This window comes from Aotus nancymaae, unplaced genomic scaffold (genome assembly GCF_030222135.1).
Source record: "Aotus nancymaae isolate 86718 unplaced genomic scaffold, 86718_ANA_hifiasm-v0.15.2.pri h1tg000015l_0, whole genome shotgun sequence".
Classification (NCBI taxonomy): Eukaryota; Metazoa; Chordata; class Mammalia; order Primates; family Aotidae; genus Aotus; species Aotus nancymaae.
This window is the reverse complement of record NW_026988426.1, coordinates 158513-182914: the sequence shown is the minus strand read 5'-3', so window position 1 is coordinate 182914 and position 24402 is coordinate 158513. Positions and strand designations below refer to the sequence as shown.

Genomic DNA, 24402 nt, shown 5'->3' with positions numbered 1-24402 from the left:
TCTGCTTCCTTGGACAGATTTGGCAATAGCTTTATAAGCGATGTGGACATAATTGCCTACAATAATGAAAACCTACAGGATTCCTTTTTCATTTTCCTTTTGGCATGTTTAGTATTTCCCCTCCCCCACCAGGCAGCTCACTCCGAGTGTGTGTACACATTACAAAGACAACTACCATGTTAATAACATATTCAATTTGAAAAAAAATTGCCTTTGAAAAACAATTTGTAATGCCTTTCACAGAGACTAAATGAAGAGTCTGTTTCCATACTTAAAAAAAAATTCATCCTTTTAGATTCAGATTCATGTGCACATGAATATACCCGTTACACGGGTATATCTCGTGATGCTGAAGTTTGGGATACAATTGATCCCGACACCCAGATAGTGAGTACTGTACTCCATAGGTAGTTTTTCAACCCTTTCCCCCTACCTTCCCTGCTCTAGTAATCCCCCGTGTCTGTTCCTATCTTTTTGTTCATGAGTACACAATGTTTAGCTCCTACTTATAAGTTAGAACATGCAGCATTTGGTTTTCTGTTCCCGCATTAATCCACTTAGGATAAAAGCCTCTAGATGCTTCCATGTTGCTGCAAAGGACATGATTTCTCTTTCTTCTCTTTTCTTACCTCCCTCCCTCCCTTCTTCTTTCTCCTTCCTTCCTTCTCTCTCTTTCCTTTTTCTTTCTCCTTCCCCTCCCCTTCCCTTCCTTCTCTCTCTCTCTCTTCTTTGTTTCCTTTTTCTCTTTCTTTCTTCTCTATTTCTCTTTCTTTTTATTTTTTATTTTTATTTATTTTTATTTTTTATTTTTTTTTTCTGAGACGGAGTTTTGCTCTTGTTACCCAGGCTGGAGTGCAATGGCGCAATCTCAGCTCACCGCAACCTCCGCCTCCTGGGTTCAGGCAATTCTCCTGCCTCAGCCTCCTGAGTAGCTGGGATTACAGGCACGTGCCACCATGCCCAGCTAATTTTTTGTATTTTTAGTAGAGATGGGGTTTCACGATGTTGACAAGGATGGTCTCGATCTCTTGACCTCGTGATCCACCTGCCTCAGCCTCCCAAAGTGCTGGGATTACAGGCGTGAGCCACCGCGCCCGGCTTCTCTTTCTTTTTAATTTGAATCGGAGTCTTGCTTTGTTGCTCAGGGTGGAGTGCAGTGAGTGGTGCGATCTCAGCTCACTGCAACCTCTGCCTCCCGGATTCAAATGATTCTCCTGCCTCAGCCTGCATGCACCACCACGCCCAGCTAATGTTTGTACTTTTAGTAGAGACGGGATTTCACCATGTCAGCCAGGCTGGTCTCAAACTCCTGACTGCAAGTGATCCACCTGCCCCAGCCTCCCACAGTGCTGGCATTACAGGCATGAGCCCTGTTTCCTTCTTTCTGATGGCTGCGTGTTTTGATACTTTTAATTCACAACGACTCAGTGAAGGCTATTCGTTGACTTGAACTTTCCAACGCATTTTCACAATCGATGGGGTTCTCAGTAACAATCCGAGACTTGGCTGGGCACCGTGGCTCACCCCTGTAACCCCAGCACTTTGCGAGGCCAAGGTGGGCGGATCACGAGTCAGGAGATAGAGACCATCGTGACCAACATGGTGAAACCCGGTCTCTACCAAAATACAAAAAATTAGCTGGGTGTCGTGGCACAGGCCTGTAGTCTCAGCTGCTCGGGAGGCTGACAGGTGAATCGCTTGAACCCGGGAGGTGGAGGTTGCAGTGCGCTGAGATCGCGCCACTGCACTCCAGCCTGGTGAGAGAACAACACTCTGTCTCAAAAAACAAACAAACAAACAAAACCACCAAAAAAACAAAAACCAAACGTAAAAAACCAAGAATCTGAAATTGCAGGGCAGATGGCTGTCAACACCCCCATTTAACAGATGTGGAAACTGAGGCCTATATCTACATTCTTGTCCCTTTCCCTTTACAGGCAAGGTCCCTGGAGGAGAGAGGTTCATCTAGAGGCTCCTACAGATATTCTGGAATGCACAGTAAAGTTTTGGCTGCCTGGGTTCATATCTAAACTCTGCAGTCTCAGGTCTCTTTCCACTACTAGAAGATGGGGAGAAGGCTGGGTGCAGTGGCTCACACCTGTAATCCTAGCACTTTGGGAAGCTGAGGAGGACGGATCACCTGAGTTCAGGAGTTCGAGACCAGCCTGGCTGACATGGCAAAACCCCATCTTTACTAAAAATACAAAAAAAAAAAAAAAAAAAAAAAAAGCCAGTCATGGTGGCAGGCGCCTGTAATCCCAGATACTCTGGAGTCTGAGGCAAGAGAATCGCTTGAACCCAGGAGGTGGAGGTTGCAGTGAGCCGAGATCGTGGCCCTGCACTCCAGCCTGGGCAACAGAGTGAGACCCTGTCTCTCTCCAGCACCAAAAAAAGAAAGAAAATGGGGAGAATGGCGGAGCACAGTGGCTCACGTTTATAATTCCAGCACTTTGGGAGGCCAATGCGGGCGGATCACGAGGTCAGGAGTTTGAGACCAGTTTGGCCAACACAGTGAAACCCTGTCTCTACAAAAAATACAAAAATTAGCTGGGCGTGGTGATGGGCGCCTGTAATCCCAGCTACTCGGGAGGCTGAGGCAGGAGAATCGGGAGAACCCGGGAGGTGGTTACAGTGAGCCGAGATTGCGCCACTGCACTCCAGCCTGGGCGACAGAGCAAGACCCTGTCTCAAAAAAAAAAAAGAAAGAAAATGGGGAGAATGTTAGCACTTAACTTCCCAGTGCTGTGAGACTTAACATATGTCAGTCTGGGCAGCATAGCAAGACCCCATCTCTACCAAAAATTTGAAACTTAGCTGGGCATGGTGGCTGTAGCACGCCTGTGGTCCCAGCTACTAGGGAGTCTGAGTAGAAAGATTGCTTGAGCCCAGGAGGTTGAGGTGGCAATGAGTTACGATCATATCACTCTACTCGAATTTAAAAATAAGTGTGGAACTCATATGAGTTGTTATTACAGTGGCAAGCCCTGAAAGGGGGCCGATGGAAGCCCAGTGGGCGAGGCTGAGGAACTGCCTGAACATGACCCTTCTCATGGCATTGCCAAGGGCGCCCGCATCAGACTCTACCCACGCCCACTCCAGGACTTTCTCGGAATCGCGCCCCTTCTTCCAGACGCCTCGAGGCGGGCCCCGTCCAGGTCACTTTAGCTCCGCCCCCTGAGTAGGGGCGTGGCCTCCTCAGGGCCGGGGCGTGGCCCAACCGGGAACTAGGCCGTTGAACTCTCCTTCCCAGTCTGGAGCCACCCAATCCGGGCGTGGCGGGAGGCCGATCACGTGACCAGCGAGCGGCCTCGGCCTCCCAATATGCCAGTACCATCTCCGCCAGTCCCAGAGGGGGGATGTATTAATCCTTTCCGGGAGGCAAACCTATATTTGAGTCCTGTTTGCATCCACATGCCGTGGGGTGAGATCCTGGGGGACTACTGGGCCAGTCTTTGCCCCCTCGGTGGGGTTTTGTCCCCTGGCTTCCCCCCGCGTGAGGCAGTTGGTCTCGCCCAGCTAGGTCCTGGGCGCGGCGGCGGCAGCCGCGTCACTGGCGGGCGGGATCCCTCCGCTCTGGGGAGGCAGCGCTGGCGGCGGGGCTGGGGCCACTGAGGAAATCCATCCGCGCCGCCGCCGCCGCCGCCGCCGCCTCCGCCGCGGAGGAAGACAGCGCCGCCCGCGCGCCGCCAGCGACCTCCGCAGCAGAGTCCCACCGCCACAGGTACCTCCGCTGGCAAAAGGAGTCCTCGCGCCCCCCAGCCCCAATTTCCCCCGGGGGAACCTCTCTTCCTTCTGTCTCCCCGGGCTGGCCTCCTGGGAGCGGACGTAACTCCCCAGACCTCCCCTCCCTTCCTCTCTGGCCCCGTCGCTCCCAAACCCGGAAGGGAACTGGGGGGGGACCCTCGCCCCCTACCGTGCGTGCGGGTCCCCGCACCATCAGCGAAGTTTTTGCCCGACCCCAGACCCCAGCTCAGCCCCGCCTGCCTCTTGCTCCCATGGAAGTTGGGGGTCTAAATTCCGGGCTTCATCTAGGCCCCGCCCCGCCCCTTTTCCCCACCGCCACCCTCCCGCCTGCCCCTTGGGAGCACCCCTCATGTCCTCCACTGTCGCACCTCTGCCGGCCCTCGCCTTGCAAAACTCCAAAATCAGGGAGAAGCAGGCAAGGCCGCGAAGCCACCCTTCTCTTCGTCTCCACCCTACCCCTCATTTGGGTTCTGCCCGTGGTTTCTGGCCCCACTCCCCGAAACCGGAGCCCTCGGTGCCCTACTCCCTTTACAGATCCTCACCCCAAGCCCAGCTCCCAGGCGCCCGCCCCCCGCCCAGCTTTCTTTTGGGCAAAATGGAGGTCGTGGGGGCTGGAGGGCCAGGCCCACTGCGCTTCGCAGCGCCTCACCAGCCCGCGCCGCACGAGCTGCCAGATCCGGGGACCCTCCCGTCACCTCTCTTGTGCCCGGCCAGACCTGCGGAGGCGGTGGCACCCCCATTTCTCTATGGAGCCCCAGCTGCTATATCCCCAGAATCTGGGGGCTGCTGAGGGCACTGGGAGGTGATGAGGACCGAGGGCTGAGAGCGTCGCCCCCGCCCCCAGTGGCTTCCTCCTCCTGCCCTGCTTCCTTCTGCCCCGGGCCTCCGGCGGTGCCGCCAGGCCTGGGCTGCTGATACCTGGACCAGGCTTTGTGCGGGCCTGGGGGTTGGGTGGAGTAAGGAGTTCTGCCCGCGCCCCCCACTCCCGGATTTTGAGGAGCACCCCCTGGCACTGGCGTAGAAAGCTGAACTTACAAGGAGGGGAAATGTCAGTGGGAAAGAGGAACCTGGGGGAAGTGGGAGCTGGGTGGGGGACGCCTGGGCCGGCCCAGTGCAGTGTGCGTGGCCGGATCACACAGGTGTCCGGGGCAGGGCGGGGGAACAGGACTCTGGCGCCTGGAGCGGAGCAAGCCAGGTCCCTGGGGCCCCGGCGCCGAGCCCGCGGGCTGGGCCCTTAGGGTGCCCAGGGCGCTGGGGCCCGGCCGCCTGGGGCCGCCTGCCCGCGCCTGGGAGAGAGCAGCTCCGCGCCTCGGGGCCGGGGACCTCGCCGCGGAGCCGTAATTACTCGAGAGCGGCCCCCACGGGCTTTCTGTGGGCGCGGCGGGGCGGGCGGCCTCGGCGCTGGAGGGAGCAACCGCTCCGGGCTGCCTTCCCCGCCGCTGTCGCCCCTACCCGCGGCGGACGGCTAATGGGGCGCAGCCGGACCGGGGATTATCCGGGGTGAGCCGTCCAGAACCTATTAGCGCCCAATCGGCTTTTCCCAAATCCTGTAAACAGCCACCCGGGCCGGTTCTGGGGAGGGGCGGGAGGCTGGGTCGGGCGGGGGCGATGGGGCCGGGGGTGGGGTCACCCACCCTACAGGTCTCTGCCGTGGATGCGGTTGCCTTGGTAACGGGGCTAGGGTGGGGGCATTTCACCAATGAGGTGCTCTCGGTCCGGGTGACGGTTGCCTAGGCAACCCCACGAACAGCCCAGCTTTCCCCTCTGGTCTCCCCCCCCCCCACCCGCCACTGTCGAAGCTGGGGGTGTGTGTGGAGGGTGTGCGGCATGTGGGAGTGAATTTCAAGAGGCACCGCCCCTTTTAAAATTAGGTGCTTGGAGGGCGGTGCCTGTGCGGGCTGGGGCAGACGCCAGGTCTGTTTTCGAAGGGACACCCCCCCTCTCCAGTTCCTGCTGCGGGTGTCCCGCCCGGGCTGTGTCCGAGGGAGGGGTTTCCCCTGCGCTTCCTCTTGCACTTCCCGCTCCGTTTCCGGGGGGCGGGAGGAAGATTGGGGAGGTCGGCTCTTACTCGGCGACGTCTCCGGTGCCGGAGACCCTGGTTGTGCCCGGGGACCGCGGCCGCGCCGCCCCTTCCCCCTCCCCGTGATTACCCCTTCCGGGCCGCGCTGCAACCCCGCCTTTCCCCCCACTTCCCCGGCGGCCTCGGGCCTGACGTCAGCCCTGCATCCCCCAGGCCTCGGGCCAGCGGCCAGGAGCTGCCTCCCCCAGCCCCCGTCCCGCGGCCCCCAGCCGCCCCCAACCCCGCCCCACGGGCCCGGCGCCATGAGTGAGCTGGAGCAATTGAGACAGGAGGCCGAGCAGCTCCGGAACCAGATCCGGGTGAGGGCCTGCCGCGGGGTGGGTGGTTTGTGTGTACCCCGCCGGGTGCCCTGGACTGGGCTGGGTTTGGGTTTTTCTGGGGGTTGGTGGGGGGCAGGGGGAGGGAGGCTTTAGTGGCTCAGAATCTGACCCTGCCCACCCGTCTTCTGTTCTCTTCCCTCCTTCCCTTTCCAACCTGCCTTTTCTCGAATCTCTCTGGCTCTGCCACCCTCTACAGGATGCCCGAAAGGCATGTGGGGACTCAACACTGACCCAGGTGAGGGCACTCAGTGGCCGGGGGTGACTAGAGGTTGGAGGGGTGAGGATTGGAGGGTGCTGCTCTCTGCAGTCCTGCTGCCTGGGCCTCCCCGAGCCCATTTTGTCTACACCTCCAGATCACAGCTGGGCTGGACCCAGTGGGGAGAATCCAGATGAGGACCCGGAGGACCCTCCGTGGGCATCTGGCAAAGATCTATGCCATGCACTGGGGGACCGACTCAAGGTGAGTGTGTGTGTGTGTGTGTGTGTGTGTGTGTGTGTGTATGTGTGTAGATACGGGCTGGCGCTGTGAGCTGGCTTTGTAGCAGGCTGTGGGGGCAGCCTCAGATCTGGTGGGGTGAGCAGGCTGCCAGAATAGCCAGAATGTGTCTGGAAAGATGGTGACTCCCAGACATGCCTGCCAGACCTGGATAGGCAGGATCATTTCAGAACTTGTCGGGTACAGCCAGAGATTGTCTCTCAGGTGGCTCATGCCTGTAACCCTAGCACTTTGGGAGGCCAGGGCAGGATTGCTTGAACCCAGGAGTTTGAGATCAGCCTTGTAGTCCCAGCTATGTTGGGGAGGCTGAGGTGGGAGGATTGTTTGAGCTTAGGAGTTCCAGGCTGCAGTGAGCTGTGATGGCACCACTGTACTCCAGCCTGGGCAACAGAGAGGGGTGTGTGTCTTGCTTTCAAGCCACAACCCTCTGCTCTCCCCGAACTGTTCCCCACCAGGCTGCTGGTCAGCGCCTCCCAGGATGGGAAGCTCATCATCTGGGACAGCTACACCACCAACAAAGTAGGGTGGCACGGGCTGCGGGGTGGGGTGGGGGCGCAGGGCCCTGGCTGGCTCTGACCCGGGCGCTGCCCCTGCTCCGCAGGTCCACGCCATCCCGCTACGTTCCTCCTGGGTCATGACCTGTGCCTACGCGCCCTCAGGGAACTTTGTGGCCTGTGGGGGTTTGGACAACATCTGCTCCATCTACAGCCTCAAGACCCGCGAGGGCAACGTCAGGGTCAGCCGGGAGCTGCCTGGCCACACCGGTGAGGGGCCTGACCTGGCTCGGGCCCTTTTTGGGGTAGGGGGGTACACTGCCCTCCATGTGGAGACCTGGCTGACCAGCTCCTTCCCCAGGGTACCTGTCGTGCTGCCGCTTCCTGGATGACAACCAAATCATCACCAGCTCTGGGGATACCACCTGGTGAGGCTCTGCCAGGGCTGGGCAGTCTGGGGGAACCCACACTTCCTGCCTCGGGGCCACTGTCCCAGTGCTCAGCACACAGCTTGCACCATAGCCTCCCTCTCCTGGTGGGTGATAAGGGGGTCAGGGAGGAATGCATCCCCCCCACTTAAGGTTCTGACAAGAGCCTCCTTGGATCCTTCCACAGGACTGGGCTCACGTGGTGGGGCGGGGAGAGCAGGGACTCTGTCCTTTGCTCTGTCTCTTATCTTTTCCTTCTTCCTGTCACCTCTCCAGTGCCCTGTGGGACATTGAGACAGGCCAGCAGACAGTGGGTTTTGCTGGACACAGTGGGGATGTGATGTCCCTGTCCCTGGCCCCTGATGGCCGCACGTTTGTGTCAGGCGCCTGTGACGCCTCTATCAAGCTGTGGGACGTTCGGGATTCCATGTGCCGACAGACCTTCATCGGCCACGAATCTGACATCAACGCAGTGGCTGTGAGTTCCGGGGCGAGCTGGGCCAGGCCTTCCCCAGCAGGCTCCCAACCCTGCCCCTTGCCCTCACCCCACCCTGGTCCTCTGTCCTGCAGTTCTTCCCCAACGGCTACGCCTTTACCACTGGCTCTGATGACGCCACGTGCCGCCTCTTCGACCTGCGGGCCGATCAGGAGCTCCTCATGTACTCCCACGACAACATCATTTGTGGCATCACCTCTGTTGCCTTCTCTCGCAGCGGCCGGCTGCTGCTCGCTGGCTACGACGACTTCAACTGCAACATCTGGGATGCCATGAAGGGTGACCGTGCAGGTGAGAGCTGGGGTCCCAGACTGACAGGCAGGGACCTGCAGCCTGTGCCAGATTGGTTCTGACATCTCCCTCCTCCCTCACAGGAGTCCTCGCTGGCCACGACAACCGCGTGAGCTGCCTCGGGGTCACTGATGATGGCATGGCTGTGGCCACAGGCTCCTGGGACTCCTTCCTCAAGATCTGGAACTAATGGCCCCACCCCTGCTAGGCCCAGGCCGGGAGGGACCCTGCCCATGCCCACACTACACTCCGGGGCTGTGGGGCTGGGGGCACTCCCAGTCCCCTTCCCTGGGCTACGGGGCCTTGGGTCCCTGCCGTCCCACCCAGGTTTGGTTCCTCCCGGGGCCCCCACTGTGGAGATAAGGGGATGGAATGGGGGAAGAGGAGGGGCAGGAGGCCCTCATCCTTCTGCTGCCCTGGGGTTGGGGGCCTCACCCCTCTGGAGGGCCAGAGGCAGGAGGTGAAAACCCCAGGGGCTGGCTTTTTTAAAACTGGTTTTATTTTAATTTTTATTATATTTTCAGTTTTTCCATAAAGGAGCCAATTCCAACTCTGTACCTGGTCTCTGCCCTTGCTGTGTTCTTGTTTCTGGTCTTTGCTGGTTGAGGGCTGCCAGGGGAGGGTAAACCAAGCAGCTGCCGGGGCAGGGGGGAGGGGGGTCTCAGTCTCTCTCAGAGCAAAGCCAAAGCCCCAGGCCAGAGCCTTCCAGAGATTCTCAGATAAGCAGGCAGGGCCAGGGTGTTGACCAGAGTGGGCCCTCCTTGGAGCTCCTAGTTCCCCATTCCCCTCCCCATATAAGGAACAGTGGAGGCAGAACAGGAGAACACACACCAAGTTTTATTGGGAGAAGGGAGTATTTACAGGAGCAGGTAAAAGACAGGGAAGTCACACGGGGTGGAGACGGGGTGGGGAGATTGTGGGTACAAGGCAGACAGGGAACACAGTGACCCCTGCACCCACCCCAACCCCACGAAGGGCAGGGGAGCAGCGAGGGCCCAGGAAGACCAGGACTGGGAAGGACAGTAACAGAGTCTGAGTCCCTGGGCAGGGGACTCAGGGGCTTGTAAACATTGACCACTCTCAGAAGGGGATGGGGGTGGGAAAGGGCTCCCCCTTTTCTTCCTCACAGGGTTAAGGCCTCTCCAGGCTCATGGGCCCCCTAAGTCCAAAGTCTCTTTAGCTGGGGAGAAGGGGCAGGAAGAGACAGGAAGAGTGCCCCCCCTTCCCCTGCATTGGCTGTGGCAGGGGCGGGGGGCTTACATTCAGTCACAACAGGAGTCTCCCCCACACCTGGCAAGAGGGAAGGGGAGCTGGGGGCCAGCAGCAGCAGACACTCCCCCCAGCCCATCACCCCTTATTGCTTTAGAGAATATTGTCTTTTCAGGGACGCTAACACTGTGGGAACCAGGGAGAGGCAGGTGGGGGCTCCCCACCCCGAGGCCAGCTTGATCCCCCAACACTGACCCAGTTGCCACTTTGGTGCAAAAAAAAAAAAAAGCAACAAAAAACAAAACACCATCATCTTTCTGGGGCTAGATGGGGAAAGAAATGGGCCACTCCCCATGTCCCCAGGGCAGGAGGGAGAAATACATTCATGGAGGGAGGCAGTGGCAGAACCTTGCCCTAATACTGCACTCTGAGCAATGAGGTCAATGGGAGGAGCTGGATGAGAAACCCAAAAGACAAAACTTACAAAACCCAAAATGGGTAGAGACGAACCCAACTAGGGGATCGGGAATAAGAAGTCGGTGAGCAACAGAAGGGGCAGTCTCCCCCGACCCAGGAGCCGCACACTTCTCTTCACCCCAACCTTACCCAACGGTAAAAAGCGCATCGCATCAGACCAGGGAGGCCGCCCGCTCCTCTCCCATTTGGTCAGTAGAGGGATCAGGTGCAGAACTGGGTGGTCCACACCCCATGAGCTGGCTACAGGTTGGGGCCCCGGGTAGCAGCCCCTCCACTGCAACCCTAAGCCCAAAGCCACCCACTCCTTGCCTTCAAGGCCCCTCCTGCCCCCCTTCACTGGAGGAACAGCTCAGCCTTCTCTCTGCAGCCTCTGGAGCAATCATCCACCCCCGCCACTTGCAGGGGTGAGGCAGGAGCCAGGCAGGGGTGAGGCGGGGGCTTGTGGCCCAAAGAATACATTCACGTGGCAAGGCAGAGAGCTGGGGCTTTCGGGTTCAAACACAGGGCATCCCCCAAAATGGCAGCGGTGGGGGATGCCCCTCACCAGGGCCACAGTCAAGAATCCTGCAGCCCCACCCTGCCAGCCAGAGGTTGGCAAGGCCCGTCTCCTCCTATTCCTCAGTCAGCACAGGATGGTAGCCTGGGGAGCTGGGGCTGCTCTTCCAATTTGTGCAACTGTCCCCCAAAGCAGCAAAGCCAAGGGGCTACTTTGGCCCCACCCCGGACACCTCAGCCCAGCCCCAGCTACGGAAGCTGCTCACAGCGGGTCTGGCAGGCAGAGCTCAGATAGGCCTCCTGTGCAAACTGCTGGCCCCGAGCTTCCAGTTACCCCATGGCCCGCCTTCTGGTGGGGGTAAGTGTGGCCTTGGGGGCCAGGCAGGACAGGTCCACAGGGCCTGTATCCCCAACTGCCCCAAAATAACAGTGTGTTTTTTCTTTCAGCCTCCTAATAATTTTTTTTTTTCATTTTTCATCTTTTTTCTTAAAAAAAAAAAACAAAAAAACCTCTGTGGACCTTCCATTGTCACACCCACTATCCCCACAGCGGGAAGGGGTGTTTAGAGTCTAGTTAACAATATTTTTGCTTCTCCTACATTTTCTTCAAAGTCGTTTAAAATTAAAAAAAAATAAAAAGAAAAACCCCCTCCCCCAGTCTGTAAAGTGCCTCGTGGTGGGTGAGTTAAGGTGCATCGTGTGTTTGTAACAAGTGCTGGGGACCCCGCCCCTGCTGCCTCCTCTGCTCCCTGCAGGAAGCCTGCAGGCTGGGACCCTTAGGTCCATGCCTCCGCTGCCGCCCTGGCCTACAGCCCAGGGGCTGGGGGTCCGGGCTGGTCAGTAGTCATCCACGCTCTCGATCTCACCAGAAGATCCGTGCAGGGAGTACCCTGAAGCCGGGGAGAAGCTGGGTCTGAGCTCTCTCCTGGGCTCCTCCTGCCCTGTGCCAAGGAAGTCCCGCTCCTGCCCCAGCCCAGCTCACCCAGGATGCTGGGGTCTGAGTGCAGCATCAGCGCCCGCCTCTTGGCCTTGCTGCCCTCTCCAGGGCCAAGTTTGGTGCTGTGGTTGGCCTGGAAGGCCGTCTGCAGGGAGGTGCTGCTCAGCCATGCCTCCTAAGGCAGTGGAGAGGAGGGCGAAGGTCAGGAGGCGCCAGGCAAGGCCACCCCAGCAGCGAGCACCGGGGCCTCACCTGCTGCTGCTGCCGCTGCTGGCTGGCTTTCTGCTTGGCCCTCCGCTCCAGGAATTGTTTGGCAAATTCTTTGGCTTCCAGCGTGTCCCCCAGGCAGGAACGGATATAGTCGTGGACATCATAGGGGGATTCCACCTCCTTGAGGATCGCTACAACCATGGGCACTGTGGGATAGGTGAGGGCTGTCAGGGCTCCCTGGCTAGGTTAGAAGCCCCATGCCCCGCCCAACTCCTGGGAGCCTGGCTCGCACCATCCAGGCTGCCCGTGGCGCTCAGCGTGTGCAGCATCTGCTCGCACCACTGGGTGAAGCCGTCCTGGGGCCTGGGGATGCCCTGCAGCAGCTTCAGCAGCTTCTCTTCTTCCTCTGTCTTTTTGCGAACGGGCCGACCGGACAGGTGACTGTACGAGTCGCTGAAGGGGGTGGGTTGAGTTAGGATCAGAAATCAGCTGGGTGGAAAGGGGGCGGGGAGGACCTGCCACCTTCTGCCCCAGGCCCGCCGTGGAGCCTCCAGGTGCCATGCCCACCTGAGAGATGGGCTGCTCCGGCTGTTCTTCATGCCGAGGCCTCGGACCAGGCTCCCGCCACTCTTCGGGGTGTCTTCCCAGAGCCCCAGGCTGCTGCCGCCCCCACTCTTGTCTGGTCCGCCCCACAGCGGCCCAGCCTCAGACACCCACTGGTTCAGGGGGCCAGTGCCCAGGCCCCCAAGCTGCTACAGATGGCAGAAAGACAGAGTAGTTCAAACAAAGGCACTGCCAAAATGCAGATGGGGAGGCTTGCTTAGATGGCAAAGGGAGAGGGGCGAGGCAGGGGCCACAAGAGCCGTCGCCATCACAGGAGGGGCTGGGGCTTGGGCTGCACAGGTCTGGGCTCAGCAATCCCCTCCCTGTGCCACGCTGGAAACTGCATTGGGGGGCCCAGGAGGTTCCTGGCCTGCTCACCACTCGGTGGTTGGGGGCCTGGGCCCGAGCTGGCTCCCGAGGCGGGGGCTGCTTGTGCAGCTGCCGCTCGCCCTCCAGCTGCAGCTCCAGCAGTGTCTTCATAGACAGCCCCTGCTTGGCCAGGCCAGCCCACAGCGGGGGCGGGGAGCTGGGCGCAGGGGGCACGGGGACTGACTGCTGCTGCTGTAGCAACTTCAGCAGCAGCTCCTGCTGCCGCACCTAAGAGGGGGACATGGTGAGGGTACACAGTGAGGAGACCCAGTGAGGGCTCTCGCCCTGACCAGCCGAGGCTGGGCAGCACCCACCTGCTTGCGCCGAAACAGCTCTTCCTCCTCCTGCCGCCGCTTCTGCTCCTCCTGCTGCTGGCGGCGCTTCTCCTCCCGGCGCTTACGCTCCTCCTCCTCCCGCTTCGCCCTGAGCTCCACTTCTCTGCGCTCCTGGAACTGAGACCAGTGGCCGATCAGAGGGGAGAGCTGTGGGGACAGCCTGGGGCGCTCCTTGGTCTGCCCTTCACTCCCAGGGCCTCAGCCCCAGGACACCTACTCACTTTATGTTGCAGCTGGAGTTGTTCTAGAATTGGACCCTGAGTCGAAGAGTTAATTGGTATGTCCCAAAGACTGGCCTCACCACCTGCAGGGGGCAGAGGCAGCTGCAGGTGGGCGCTCAGGCCCAGTGGTCTTATCCAGCCACAGCAGTGGCCTCCCCAGCCAGAATGGCAGCTAGGGCTGCATGTGAGGGTGGGGAGCAGACCCTGGGCCCCAGCTCACCCAGAGACTGCCTGGGGGTTGGGGACCAGGCAGGCCACACACCTGACTGTGATGAGGCTGAGGTATGTATGTCCCAGAGGCGGCCCGAATCCGGCACCGACAAGGATCGGCTTATCGTCGGGAGCAGGTTCTGGTCCCCGCCTCTGAGGGGCAAATCATGGATGCTTAGCACCCCACATCTATCTCTGGTCCGCCCCCGTCCCCCTGCCCTGTATCCTGAGAGTTGCATGGCCACGCACCTGGGGGGTTTGAGCGCCTGCTGCAGGAATGCCGTGAGCTGCTGCTGCTGTTGCTGCTGCTGCGGTGGCGTCAGGTCCCCCAGAGCTGCCTTTTCCCGGAGTGTGCACTGCGGGAGCTGGCGGCTGCCAACGGGACAGCAGGGGTGATGGGCCACAAAGCCAGTGCCTGGCCCTCTCCCAGCCCACCCCGGGCCCCCCATACCTGCTGACCAGCTGGAGAAACTGCTGGTGCTGCAGCTGCTGGTACAAGGCCGCCGCAGCCAGCTCCTGCTGCTGCTTCTTCAGCCGCTCCTGGTCCATGTTGCCCTGCTCAGGCGACAGCTGAGCCAGTGCCTGAGGCACGGAGGAGGGGGCTCCGCTGGGCTCCTGCCCACCCCCTCCACCGCACCCCATCCCTTCATGCAGCAGAGAAGCGGCTCACCAGCAGTGGGGGTGGCGAGGGCCCTGGGGCGAAGGGCACGCGGCCCCACATTTTGATCACCTCGCCCAGTGGCTGGAAGCCCTCATCACAGCCCCGCTTCACCAGCAGCGACATGGAGAAGTAGCCGGCCTGGAACCACTCTGCCATCTCCTGTGTTGTGAAGGGGCCTGGACAGAGAACGAGGGAGCAGGAGAACCACTGGGGTCACGGGGTACGCCAGAGACACCCTGAACCAGAAGGGCCCTGAGCAGTCCTCCTGCCCCACGCAGGTACCTTGGATCTCGCCCTGCGGGTCCTTGTAGAACCACTTCCGGGCAGCTCCGTGGCTGAGCGGGAGGGCAGTGGCGGCTGCAGAGTGGCGCAGGCCCTGGGTCTGCATGGCAGCCGTGAACTGCTCCTCCTCCAAGGAGCTGTCCTGCAGGGAGGCCACCAGCTTCTCCGCCTCCTGGAAGCCCAGGAAGAGAAGCAAGGTTCAGCTGCCAATCTCAGCAAGATCGGGATAGGGATGAGAAGGAGCTAGAGCCAGGCAGTTTGGAAGGTCAGGAGCAGTAGGAAGGGTCCCTCCAGCTTTCTCAGCCCCACACCTGCTGCAGGTGCTTCAGGCCTTCATCATCCTCCAGATCTCCGGGTAGGCCAGTGGGGGAGCCCACCCCGGGATTCAGCTGGATCCCCCGAATATCATCTGGAAGGCATGAAAACAGGAGGTGGAAAGGAAGGCAGGGAGGAGACAGCCCCCACCCACCCCCCACCCACCCTTACTCCAGAACACCATGCTCTTGTCATGGCTCCTCGATGTAAATGCCCTGTGTGCCCACCCTGATGGGAGGTGAACGCCTTCCCGTGCAGCCCCAGGGTACCTGGGAGGTAAGCCATCCTCCCTTCCTACCATCGGCCGCTGTAGGGTCTTTCTCCACAGCTTCGTCCCCATCCCCGTTTGTCCCCCAGAGTGGGCCCAAGGTGGGCAGCGGAGACGGAGAATTGGGCTTCTCCTCCTGAGGAGGCAGTGAGGTCAGCTCCTTCCCACCTAGAAGACGGAGATGACCAGAATTCAGAAACAAGGGCTGGGCCTGCCACACGAGTTAGCACAAGCCCTCGAGTGTGGCTGGAACGGAGTCACAGCCCCCTGGGCTGAGTCCACCACTTCACTGGAGTCAACTAGCAGCGCAGCAGGAATGCGGTGCCCTGACCCTTGCCTCCACGTTGCCAGATACGGCAGAACACATCACAAAGCTGCACAACACCACACAGCACTGCACACTTCAACCCCAAGTTCTACAGCTTTTTCTTTTTCTGAGTCAGGGTTTTACCATGTTGGTCAGGCTGGTCTCGAACTCCTGACCTCAGATGATCCGCCCGCCTCGGCCTCCCAAAGTGCTGGGATTACAGGCGTAAGCCACTGTGCCTGGCCTTCAAGGGACGTTCAAACGTCATTTTGATTATGCCTTCAAAGGTCATTTTGATTATGCCTGATTTTTATCTGGCACACTGCCTTGAAGACAGGGCTCTGCTGTCCCCTGCTTCCTCTCCACCTCTCAGCACTCTTCTTCCGATTCGAAGCAGCCTGGCCTGATCCTACAGGTAAGGTAGGTGGGCAGCCAGCACCCAACCTAGCAAAGAACCCAGGTGCCCACCCGGCCCAGCCCAGCCCCAGGCCCGATGGCTGCCCCGAAGGCTCACCCGCCTCAGACCCTTCCTCCTCTAGCCCTTCGGAAGGCTGCTCCTCCTCCTCCTCCTCCAGTCCCTGGAAGTCCAGCTCCTGCTCCTCAGGAATGGGCTCCTTGGGGCCTTTCTGCATGGGGCAGGGAGGGGTCAGAGAACAGCTGGGTGGGCAGAGAGGAAGAGGACCCCGAAGGGCCGGTTCCCACCCTCGTCTCTTCACAGATACCTTGAGAGGCAAGAAGGCCCCAGAGGCGTCAAAGGTGCCCATTTCTTCATCCTCATCGTCCAGGCACCACTCTGGGAGCCCATCCTTGTCCTCCTCAAAGCCGTCGGTCGCTCGGCACCGCCGCAGGTGAGAGCTGCCTCCCCCTCCCCGCCCCTCCTCTTCACCACACCCTCCTCGATCCCCTCGCAAATCAAATTCAAACTTGCGCCTCCGTTCCGCATGTTCCCGCCAGCCAGCAGAGCGGGGACCACCATCTGCACAGGAAAAGTTGGAGAGGAGAGTGGGTACCCGAGTGAAGCTGGTGGCCACTCTCCTGCAGCTCACCAGGTGGCCCAGGAACTACCCTCACCTCCAGGACTGCTCTCCCGGCCACTCCATACCAGCCAGCCTCTGCTCCCTATCTCCCTCCCCACAGGAGCCCACCCTCTCATGACAGTTCCTGGCCCCTACTGCCCCCACCAAAGCCACCGGGCCCCAAGCTTACCAGGGCTGGCGGAGCGCCAGCGGTCGCCATCTCGCCGGGACCCTGCCCCAAGCCTCCAGCTGCCCTCTTCCTCCTCCTCCTGCTCCTCCCTTAGGGAGCGCCAGTTCTCGCTGTCTGAGCGGGCATGCTCCTTCCTTGGGCCAGATCCTCCCTCCTCAAACCCACATCGTGCTGGGGAACAGGGAGAGAGAAGCAGTTATCAGAAAGACAGCACAGCGCCTGGAAGACCCTTAGGAAACATGGGGGGCCAGCTCCAGGCCCTCCTGCCCCAGAACCTCCCGAAATAAACACCTCCCGACTGGGCCACCCATCTTGGTCATCCCTGCTGCCCTGGCCGCTGCCCTCAGCAGCCTCGTACCTCCATCCCTCCTTGCTGACTTCTCAAACCGCCTCTCGCCTCTGCAGCAGGGAAAGGTGTGGGTCAAAAACAGTACAGCCGCCCCCCAACCCTGCACAACCAGTGTGCCTTGTCCATTGTGCCCTGAGGCAGCAGAGGGAGGGAGGGAAGGGGGAACGTAGGAAATCAGGGGTCCTCAGGAGCAGAGGGATCTCTGACAGTGCTTATCTGGTGGGCCTCTGTTAACCCTCCAGCGATAGGACCCAGGCCTCCCTCCATGGCCTGCCCTGCTCTGCGCCGCACCCCTCCTGGCCCCACCTGTCATCCCAGCTCTGGCTGCGCTGGATCTCCCGGGGGCTTCGTCCAAAGGCCCCATCGCCTTCTTCGATGCTTCTTTGGTAAAAGCAGCTGTCACCGCGGCCACGGCCTAAAGAAAGGGTGAGACGCACGTTGAAACCTGCTGCACGTCCTCGAAGCCGGGGGCCTGGATCTCCCCGCCCCCAGGACACGCCATCACCCCTTTACCTCGGCTCCGAGTACTGCCCCTGCCTCGGGAGGTGCCAGCCAGGGGGGGACCAGCCCCTTTCCCCATCAGCCTCAGCACAGCCACGCTGTTCACTGACAGGGAGAAGTTTCTCTGAGGAGGGAGCCGGGGCGTGAGTGAGGACCCAGACACCCCACCCCCCCCCACCCCACAGCACCCTCCAGGCCTGTCTCCCCAGCGCTGGCCCCTCTCCCAGCCCCACCCATGACCTCCCCTCCTGGCCCGCATGGCCTCAGCTCCTAGCCCGGCCCCACCTGCTCCTCCTCAGTCAGCGGCTCCAGGGCCAGGGGCTGCAGCGGCTCATCCTGCAGCACTGCGGCAAACTCCTTGTCCTGCAGCTCTTCAGGGACCTGGCAGTGGGGTGGGATGTCCAAGACACCACATGCTGCTGGGTCCCCTCCATGGGCCACGGTCATCACAGCCAAACCCCTTCACCCGTGCACCCACCTTGTTCTCCTTGACATAGAGGGCCAGCATCTCCTCTCGCCCGTAGCGGTAGTCAGCCAACTTGTATTTGGGCATGGCAGGAGACGAGGGAGGGGAAGCCACGCTGCCACCTCCAGACAGGGCCCTGAGCCTGGACACATCACAGAGGGAAAAGGACAGAAATCAGGGCAGGCTGACTGTGCTTCCCCGAGTCTCCACGGCAGCTGAGGCACACGTCACTCACCACTCAGGCCCAAAGTTGAGCGTCTCTGCTGCCATCGTGGGGCTGGGTGTGTTTCTGAGGCTGGGGGTAGGCAGGAGGGGGCCTGGCGTTCTCTCTCCAAACACCTGTCGGGAAACAAGGGCCAGGGAGAATAACACACTCAGGAGACCTCTACAGCGCAGTGGCGACACCCTGGGGGACATCCTGGTGGGCATGGCAATGGGCCCCGGACGAGCCAGTGAGTTACCTGGGGTCTAAAAGGACTCACCTGAGCCAGCCACAGGGCCACTCACACCATGAGTTACCCAGAGATGAGTCAAGATGAGGAAAGACCTGGGGGAGGCGAGGAGATGGGAAGCTCGAGTCCTTCCAGCCTCCACGGGGCAACTTCCCTCGGCCCGGGGCTCACCTGGCAGCCTGGCCCAGGAAGCAGGAGGACAGGCACTGGTGCTGGAGTAAACGAGGGTTCCCAAGCCACTGGGAACTGGTCTAGCCTCAGTAAAGCCCGGGAGGGACCTTCACATCTGGGAAAGACCCTTAAGGAGAGCAGGGGGAGGAGGCGGGGTTCAGGTCATGGCTCTGCCAGCAGCCCTGCCCTGCCCTGCATGACAGAGAGGTCCATCCGCCGAGGGTGGTCTCCGGGCATCAGCACCCTCTCTGGGAGGCTGAGACAGGAGGCCCAGCACAGAACTTGGGGAGGGAGGTGGCTGAGGCCAGGATGGATATTCAGGGCAAAGATAAAACAAATACAAGCAAGCAAGCAAAAACCACTGGAGCCACAAACAGCGTACAGAGAAAGGCCAGTTATGGAGAGAAGGATTAGAAATAAATCAGGGAGCAAAATTCTTTCTCTAATAAAAAATCCACAGTTGGCTGCTCAGAGAGTCAAATCCAGGGGCTTGGTCTGGGGAGAAACCCAGTGTAAAGGAGCAGGAGGTGACTCCAGGGCCATAGACGGGTACACACCAAGGACTCCAGGCAGGCGAGCCTGGGCCAGGGCACCTCAGGCTGGTTTCCCCCACAGGAATCACACCCAGACCACCGCCCCCAATTCAGAATGGAGGCTCAAACAACCAAGCCACCAAAGGAACAAGGATCTTAGGATACCGGCTGGGAAGCAGCCTCTGGCACCATCAGGTGGAAATAAGGTCAGGGTAACGGAGGCTGGTGGGAGCTCGGTGGCAGCCTGTTCCTCTAAGGGACGAAGGAGGGGACTCTCAGGAGGAGGCGCATCCCTGGGGCCCAGGGCAGAGGACACGGGCGGGTGGTCTGGGTCCAGGTGCTGCAGAGGTGTAGTCACTGGCTGGGAGGGAGGCTGGCCTGGCACGGTGCTGCAGCTCCCATCAACTCCAGGATGCCGCAGTCTGGGAAAGAAGAGGAAGAGGGTTCCACTAGAGGGAAAGGCTGTCACCTCGGCTGAAGCCGAAGCCCACGACAGGCTGAGGCCTGCTCGGAGTCCCAGCACCCCTGGGGGAATCACGGTGCTCAGAGGCACCCCAGGCCAAGCTGGCCTCCCCTGGGACCTCTCCCTCCTCAGCCTCAGCTGGACACCGTGGTGGAGGTGTGCTCCATGCCATGCAAAGCCACCAGCCTGACACTGACTGCAGGTGGCCTCCTTGAGCAATCTGGGGACTGGATGAGCCTTGAGGACGTGACGCTAAGTGAAACAGGCCAGCCACAGAGGGAGAGCTACCGCTTACTTCTCTTTCGTGAGGTCTCTAGAGCAGTCACACCCATTGCGGGCGGAAGGTAGAAGGGTGGCTGTCAGTGGCTGAGAGGACAGGGAGCTGCTGCTGAAGGGTCCAGAACTTCAACTGAGGAGGGGAACCAGGGGCCACTGGGGGTCCTGGCTGCACTTCAGTGTAAGTGTGCTCAGTGCCACAAAACAGCACAGTTAGAGATAAAGTCTCCAAATTTTCTTGTGTACTTTACCACAATAATCACTTTTATAAAAGCTTTAAGGAATAAAAGGTATCCGGAGATAACCACTGCATACTTAAGTTTTCCCCACTCCAAGAAAAACACCCCACATTCCTTCAAACCAGCCTCAGGAGAGGCCATTTTGAGCCTCCTCCAGTTCATTTTTTTTTAGAAGGCCAGAAGCCTGTCCTGAAGTCATGAAGGTGGGAGAGGGCAGAACAGAAAACGGACCGCCTGGCCAGCACAATGGCTTATGCCTACAATCCCAGCACTATGGGAGGCTTGAAGAGAGGAGTTCGAGACCAGCCTGAATAACAGAGCAAGACCACCACTCTACAGAAACAATTCTAAACGTTTCTTTAAAGAGAAAAAGTAGCCGGGCGCGGTAGCTCAGGCTTGTAATCCCAGCACTTTGGGAGGCCGAGGCGGGCGATCACCTGAAGTCAGGCATTCGAGACCAGCCTGGCCAACGTGGCAAAACAAAATTTTGCTAAAATACAAAAATTAGCCGGGCATGGTAGTGGGTACCTGTAATCCCAGCTACTCAGAAAGTTGAGGCAGAATTGCTTTGACCTGGGAGGCGGAGGTTGCAGTGAGCCGAGATCGCACCCCTGCACTCCAGCCTGGGCGACAGAGCGAGACTCTGTCTCAAAAAAAAAAAAAAAACTCATTAAAGTGATGGCCTCACCCCCCCCGACCCACCCACCACCAGGCGCAGCAAGGGCAGCTCTTCTGGGTGCCCTGGGCTTCTTGAGTCAGCCATCCCAGCTGTGTCTTGGCTGCAAGGGGCACACAATGGGGGAGTGGATCATGCAGCCTGAGTATGGCAACACCAAGACAAGGGAGAGGCAGGCGGGGAGAAAGCAGGCTGAGGGCAGGAAAAAGCCCATGCTGCCCGCCTTCTCAGGAAGAAACCACGAGAGTGAGGGTAAGTTTCTGGGCCCCCTCCACGGCAGGGTCTGGTGCCAGAAGCTGGTGGTGCCTGGGCCCTTCCTTGGACTAAAGGAACTAGGGACGCAGATACAGGCCACCATGGGGCTCCCACCCTCCAAAAGGTTCTGGACTTGGGGCCCCTCTGCTCCTCAGGGGGCTTCTGGCCAAGTCTGGAGACTTTCTGGGCTGTCACGACTAGCCAGGGTACACAGGGCAGCCCCACAGCCAAGAGCTATGTAACTCCAGATACCAAGCGCGCCAGTGCTGAGGTGCCCGCCTCTGCGCCACGAGCAGGGGCAGAGCCCACTGGGGTCTATGGGGCCAAGGGGAAGGCAAGGGAAGCCACGTGTGTGCGTGCTGGGTCATTCTCCTCTCTGAACAGCAGGGACACCATTCCCTAATTACACCGTCCCACAAGGGAAATCTGAAATCCTGCTAGGAGTAAATCTTTGAGAAAATAATAGATTTCTTTGTTTTCAAGAAAACCTGCCAAAGTTTGTCTATCACAAACTCTAAAAGCCAGGCATATGATCCCTGTGTAAGGAAGGCAAGAGTGGAAGGTGGCGGGGGCTGGGGGACTGCCACCCGCCCGCCTCAGCTTTCCCCACTGGGCTTTCCCCGCTTGGGGTCTCCTCCTTACAGGCCCCTTCCAGCCTATCTCCTGCTCTGGCCCTGCCCAGAGTCTCGGCCTACCTTGGCTCCCCGTCCCCTCCCCACCCCTTCTCTTTCTCAGGCCTGTCTACCCTCACTCCCCAAGCATGTGAATCAATGCTTTTGAAAGACTGCCCCCTGCCGGAGACAAGGGGCAAGGACATGCTGGGCCCCAGTGCTCCAACAGGCGCCAGGGAGCGGGAAGAGAGCCTGCTCTCTGGGGCTCAGAACTCAAGCGAGAAGGAAAAGACGGAGAACAGGCGGTCCCAGTGCACATTCAGCTAAGAACAGTATCTCCTCACTCCATTACCCCTAAAATTAGCTCCAACACGGGGCACTGTGCCTTGGCACAGAACAGCGCCACTTATTCACAGAAGCAGAGTCCCTAGTTCCCCAACACTGGAGTGACTGCCCAGCCCCAGGCCTGCTGGAGGGGACTTGGCCCTTTCTCAGGATGGAGAGTCTCCAAGCGTGGTAGGGTGAGGACGCTGAGGCTTAAAAAAGAGATGCAAGCCTGCATTCCTCGAGGCTGGTCAGTTATCCCAGCTTTCTCCTGAGCCATCCGAGCAAATCACACCACCACTTGGCAACTGTCTACAAGTTAACCGTTTTCAAAGCATTTTCCCTCTTTACGTCCTGTGATTCCCTTTTGCCCACTTGCCCAGCCTTGGGATCTAGGCAGGGAAAACAAGGAAGGGAAGCTGCTCCGACAGTGTGCCGCGACTTCCCTGACACTCTATCCAAGTCTGCAGAAGGTACACACGGTAGCAATCATCCCAAACTCTCAAAGCATTATTTTCTAAGTCTGAAGCCATTTTACATTTGTTAGACTTTCAACATCCTTCACCTAGCCTCCTCTTCTCACCTTCTCTCAAGTGGGGCTTTTTTTTTTTTTTTTTTTTAAACTCCTTCTCCCTTGAGTTCTGAGCCCCCAACTCCAACCGCAGATACAGAAGTTGGGGCTAACCTATCAGACCACACACAAGACCAATGGGTCCAACAGCTGAAAAACTCAGTCCAAGAAGTTTAAGCAGCCGGTCCAGTTGACTAACCACCACATGGGACTCTCAGGGCCCCTGGTCCCCAGGCAATGGCAGGGACACAAAGTCCAGGTCTACTCCCAAATCCTTCCCAATGGCATGACGGACTGCCAGGGAACCAAGACCCACAATCTAAGAAAAGCAGATTGGAGCTGGCTAGCCTGGTGGAGGGCGGCTAGCCTGGGTCTGCAAAGGGCACAGGAGAGATGGGAAGGAGACAGAACCCAAATCCTCCTGTCAGCAGCAAAGGAGAGACCCTTACTGGTACCACCGATGGTGTTTCCATGCCAAAGGCCAGGAGTTGGCGGGGGTCTAAGTTGAAACTGCTATGTGGACTCGGAGGGCAGTGCAGAGAGGATGAGAAAGCTGATGATCTTCCAGAAGGACACTTTGAGAAGCAGGAGGGAAGAAAGACTGGGTGGCTGGGAAAAAAAAAAATCCAATCCGGCCAACAAGTCTTTATGTAGCATCTCCCAGTGCCTGGCCCTAGGATGCAACAGATCTGGAGGCTGACTGGGAATGCGAGTAATGACAGCATAACGGAGGAGAGAGCCGAGGGGCTTTTAAAAAGTTACTTGGAAATTGTTTTTTCTTTTAAAGGCAAAGTGTGAGCGCTGTGGCCAAGGAGCTGCTGCACGGAGGGGCATGAGCTGGAAAGAGCCTGGCCTGGGGACGGGGAGAGCAAGCAACCCCTGCTAAAGAAGGTGTTTCCCGCGGCCAGGCAACTACGAAAAGGCAGACCCCAATGACCCAGCACTAAGGTCGCCGGAGGGAAAGGAAACAGAGGTGGAGGACCCAGACGAGGTGCCTGGGTGGAGGAGAAGGCTTCCATGTTGGCCAAAGTCGTGGAACGCTTGGACTTGGGGACCTGCAAGGCCCAGCACGTTCCGAGGGGAACCCAGAGACGCGCTGGGGAGACCTCCAGCGAACGCAGGGCCCAGCCACCCCTGGCCTCTGGGGTCGGGGGCCCCCAGGCGGGCGGGAGCAGCCACGGGCAGAGCTTGGCAAGGGGCCGGGGCGACCGTTAGGAGCGCGGGGGTGGAAGGCGGCGGGCCGGCCCCGGAGGACGGCGTGCCCTTCAGGAAGGGGCGCCAGGTGCGCGGGGGGCCGGCGGTCGCCCCCCAAGCCGGGCGCCGGCCTCCCGGGGCCTCCCCGAGGCTAGCCGGCTCTAAGGGAGGGTCCGGAGGCGGGGAGGGGCCGGAGCGGGCGGGAGGGCGGGCGGACGCACCAGGCGGCGGCGGCGGGCGGCCTCGGGGAGGAGACGGGGGAGGGTCCTCGCCAGCGGCCCGCGCGCTGACTCCGGCGCTTCGCTCGCTCGCGGGCTCGGCGCGGCCGCCGCGGCGTCGGGGGCGGGCCTGCCCCGGGGCCGGCTGCGGGCCGGGGGCCGCGGGGCCGCCGGGCGCTTACCGCGGGCGGCGCGAGGGTCAAGTCCCGGGGCGTGGGCGGCGCGCGGCGCGCGGCGGGCGGGGGCCGGGGGCAGCGGCGGCGGCGGGGGAGGGGGCGCTGGCGCTCCCGCGGCGGCCGCTCCTCTGTGTTTGTGTTTGTAGCAAGATGGCTGCCCGCCTCGCACCACGTGATGCGGACGCGGGGCCGCCCCCTCCGCCACCGCGGCCGCCGCTGCCGCCGCCTCCGCCACCTCCCTCCGCCGCTCCGGCCCGCTCCGCCTCGCCTCGTGTGCTCCTCGCGTGCCCCGCTCGCCGCGGCCGGGACGCCCGTCGCCCACGACAGCACCCCCCCTTCCAGCCCGGACACGTGACCCGGGTGCCCGGCTGGTCACGTGACGGGGGGCCCCAGATGCGGGCGGCGTCGGCCCGGTCGACCCCGGAGCGGCCCCCTCTCCCCTACCTCCACCGGCCCCGCGACGCGCGAGCCTC

The 24402-nt window shown here is 60.2% G+C and overlaps 2 protein-coding genes across 9 annotated transcripts; one reads left to right on the top strand and one right to left on the bottom strand.

Annotated features, from left to right (window-relative positions):
* The first annotated feature begins 5977 nt into the window (after positions 1–5977).
* GNB2 (G protein subunit beta 2) lies at positions 5978–8904 on the top strand. Its single transcript, XM_012474782.2, has 9 exons — positions 5978–6123; positions 6341–6379; positions 6498–6604; positions 7096–7159; positions 7242–7404; positions 7496–7562; positions 7839–8040; positions 8133–8349; positions 8433–8904. Exons 1-9 carry the CDS (start codon positions 6067–6069, stop codon positions 8537–8539), a joined length of 1023 nt encoding a protein of 340 aa, XP_012330205.1. The 5' UTR covers positions 5978–6066; the 3' UTR covers positions 8540–8904.
* A 261-nt stretch (positions 8905–9165) lies between these two features.
* GIGYF1 (GRB10 interacting GYF protein 1) lies at positions 9166–24076 on the bottom strand. Of its 8 annotated transcripts, XM_064376378.1 has the most exons (27): positions 19092–20427; positions 18394–18520; positions 18253–18317; positions 18006–18109; positions 17783–17912; positions 17590–17685; positions 17317–17428; positions 17110–17218; positions 16813–16853; positions 16455–16625; positions 15971–16224; positions 15763–15874; positions 14972–15109; positions 14670–14767; positions 14359–14530; positions 14086–14252; positions 13867–13970; positions 13665–13787; positions 13468–13568; positions 13206–13288; positions 12964–13101; positions 12659–12877; positions 12245–12429; positions 11970–12130; positions 11720–11883; positions 11513–11642; positions 9166–11420 (listed from the first exon to the last, which is right to left on the bottom strand). In XM_064376378.1, the coding sequence occupies exons 4-27, from the start codon at positions 18038–18040 to the stop codon at positions 11368–11370; spliced, it is 3096 nt and encodes a 1031-aa protein (XP_064232448.1). In that variant the 5' UTR covers positions 18041–18109; positions 18253–18317; positions 18394–18520; positions 19092–20427; the 3' UTR covers positions 9166–11367. The 8 variants fall into 8 exon arrangements, with proteins under 8 accessions (XP_064232448.1, XP_064232444.1, XP_064232445.1 ...); XM_064376374.1 differs by adding an exon at positions 23757–24076 and having other exon boundaries at positions 9166–11642; positions 18394–19348; XM_064376375.1 differs by having other exon boundaries at positions 9166–11642; positions 19092–20428.
* Between the last annotated feature and the right edge of the window lie 326 nt (positions 24077–24402).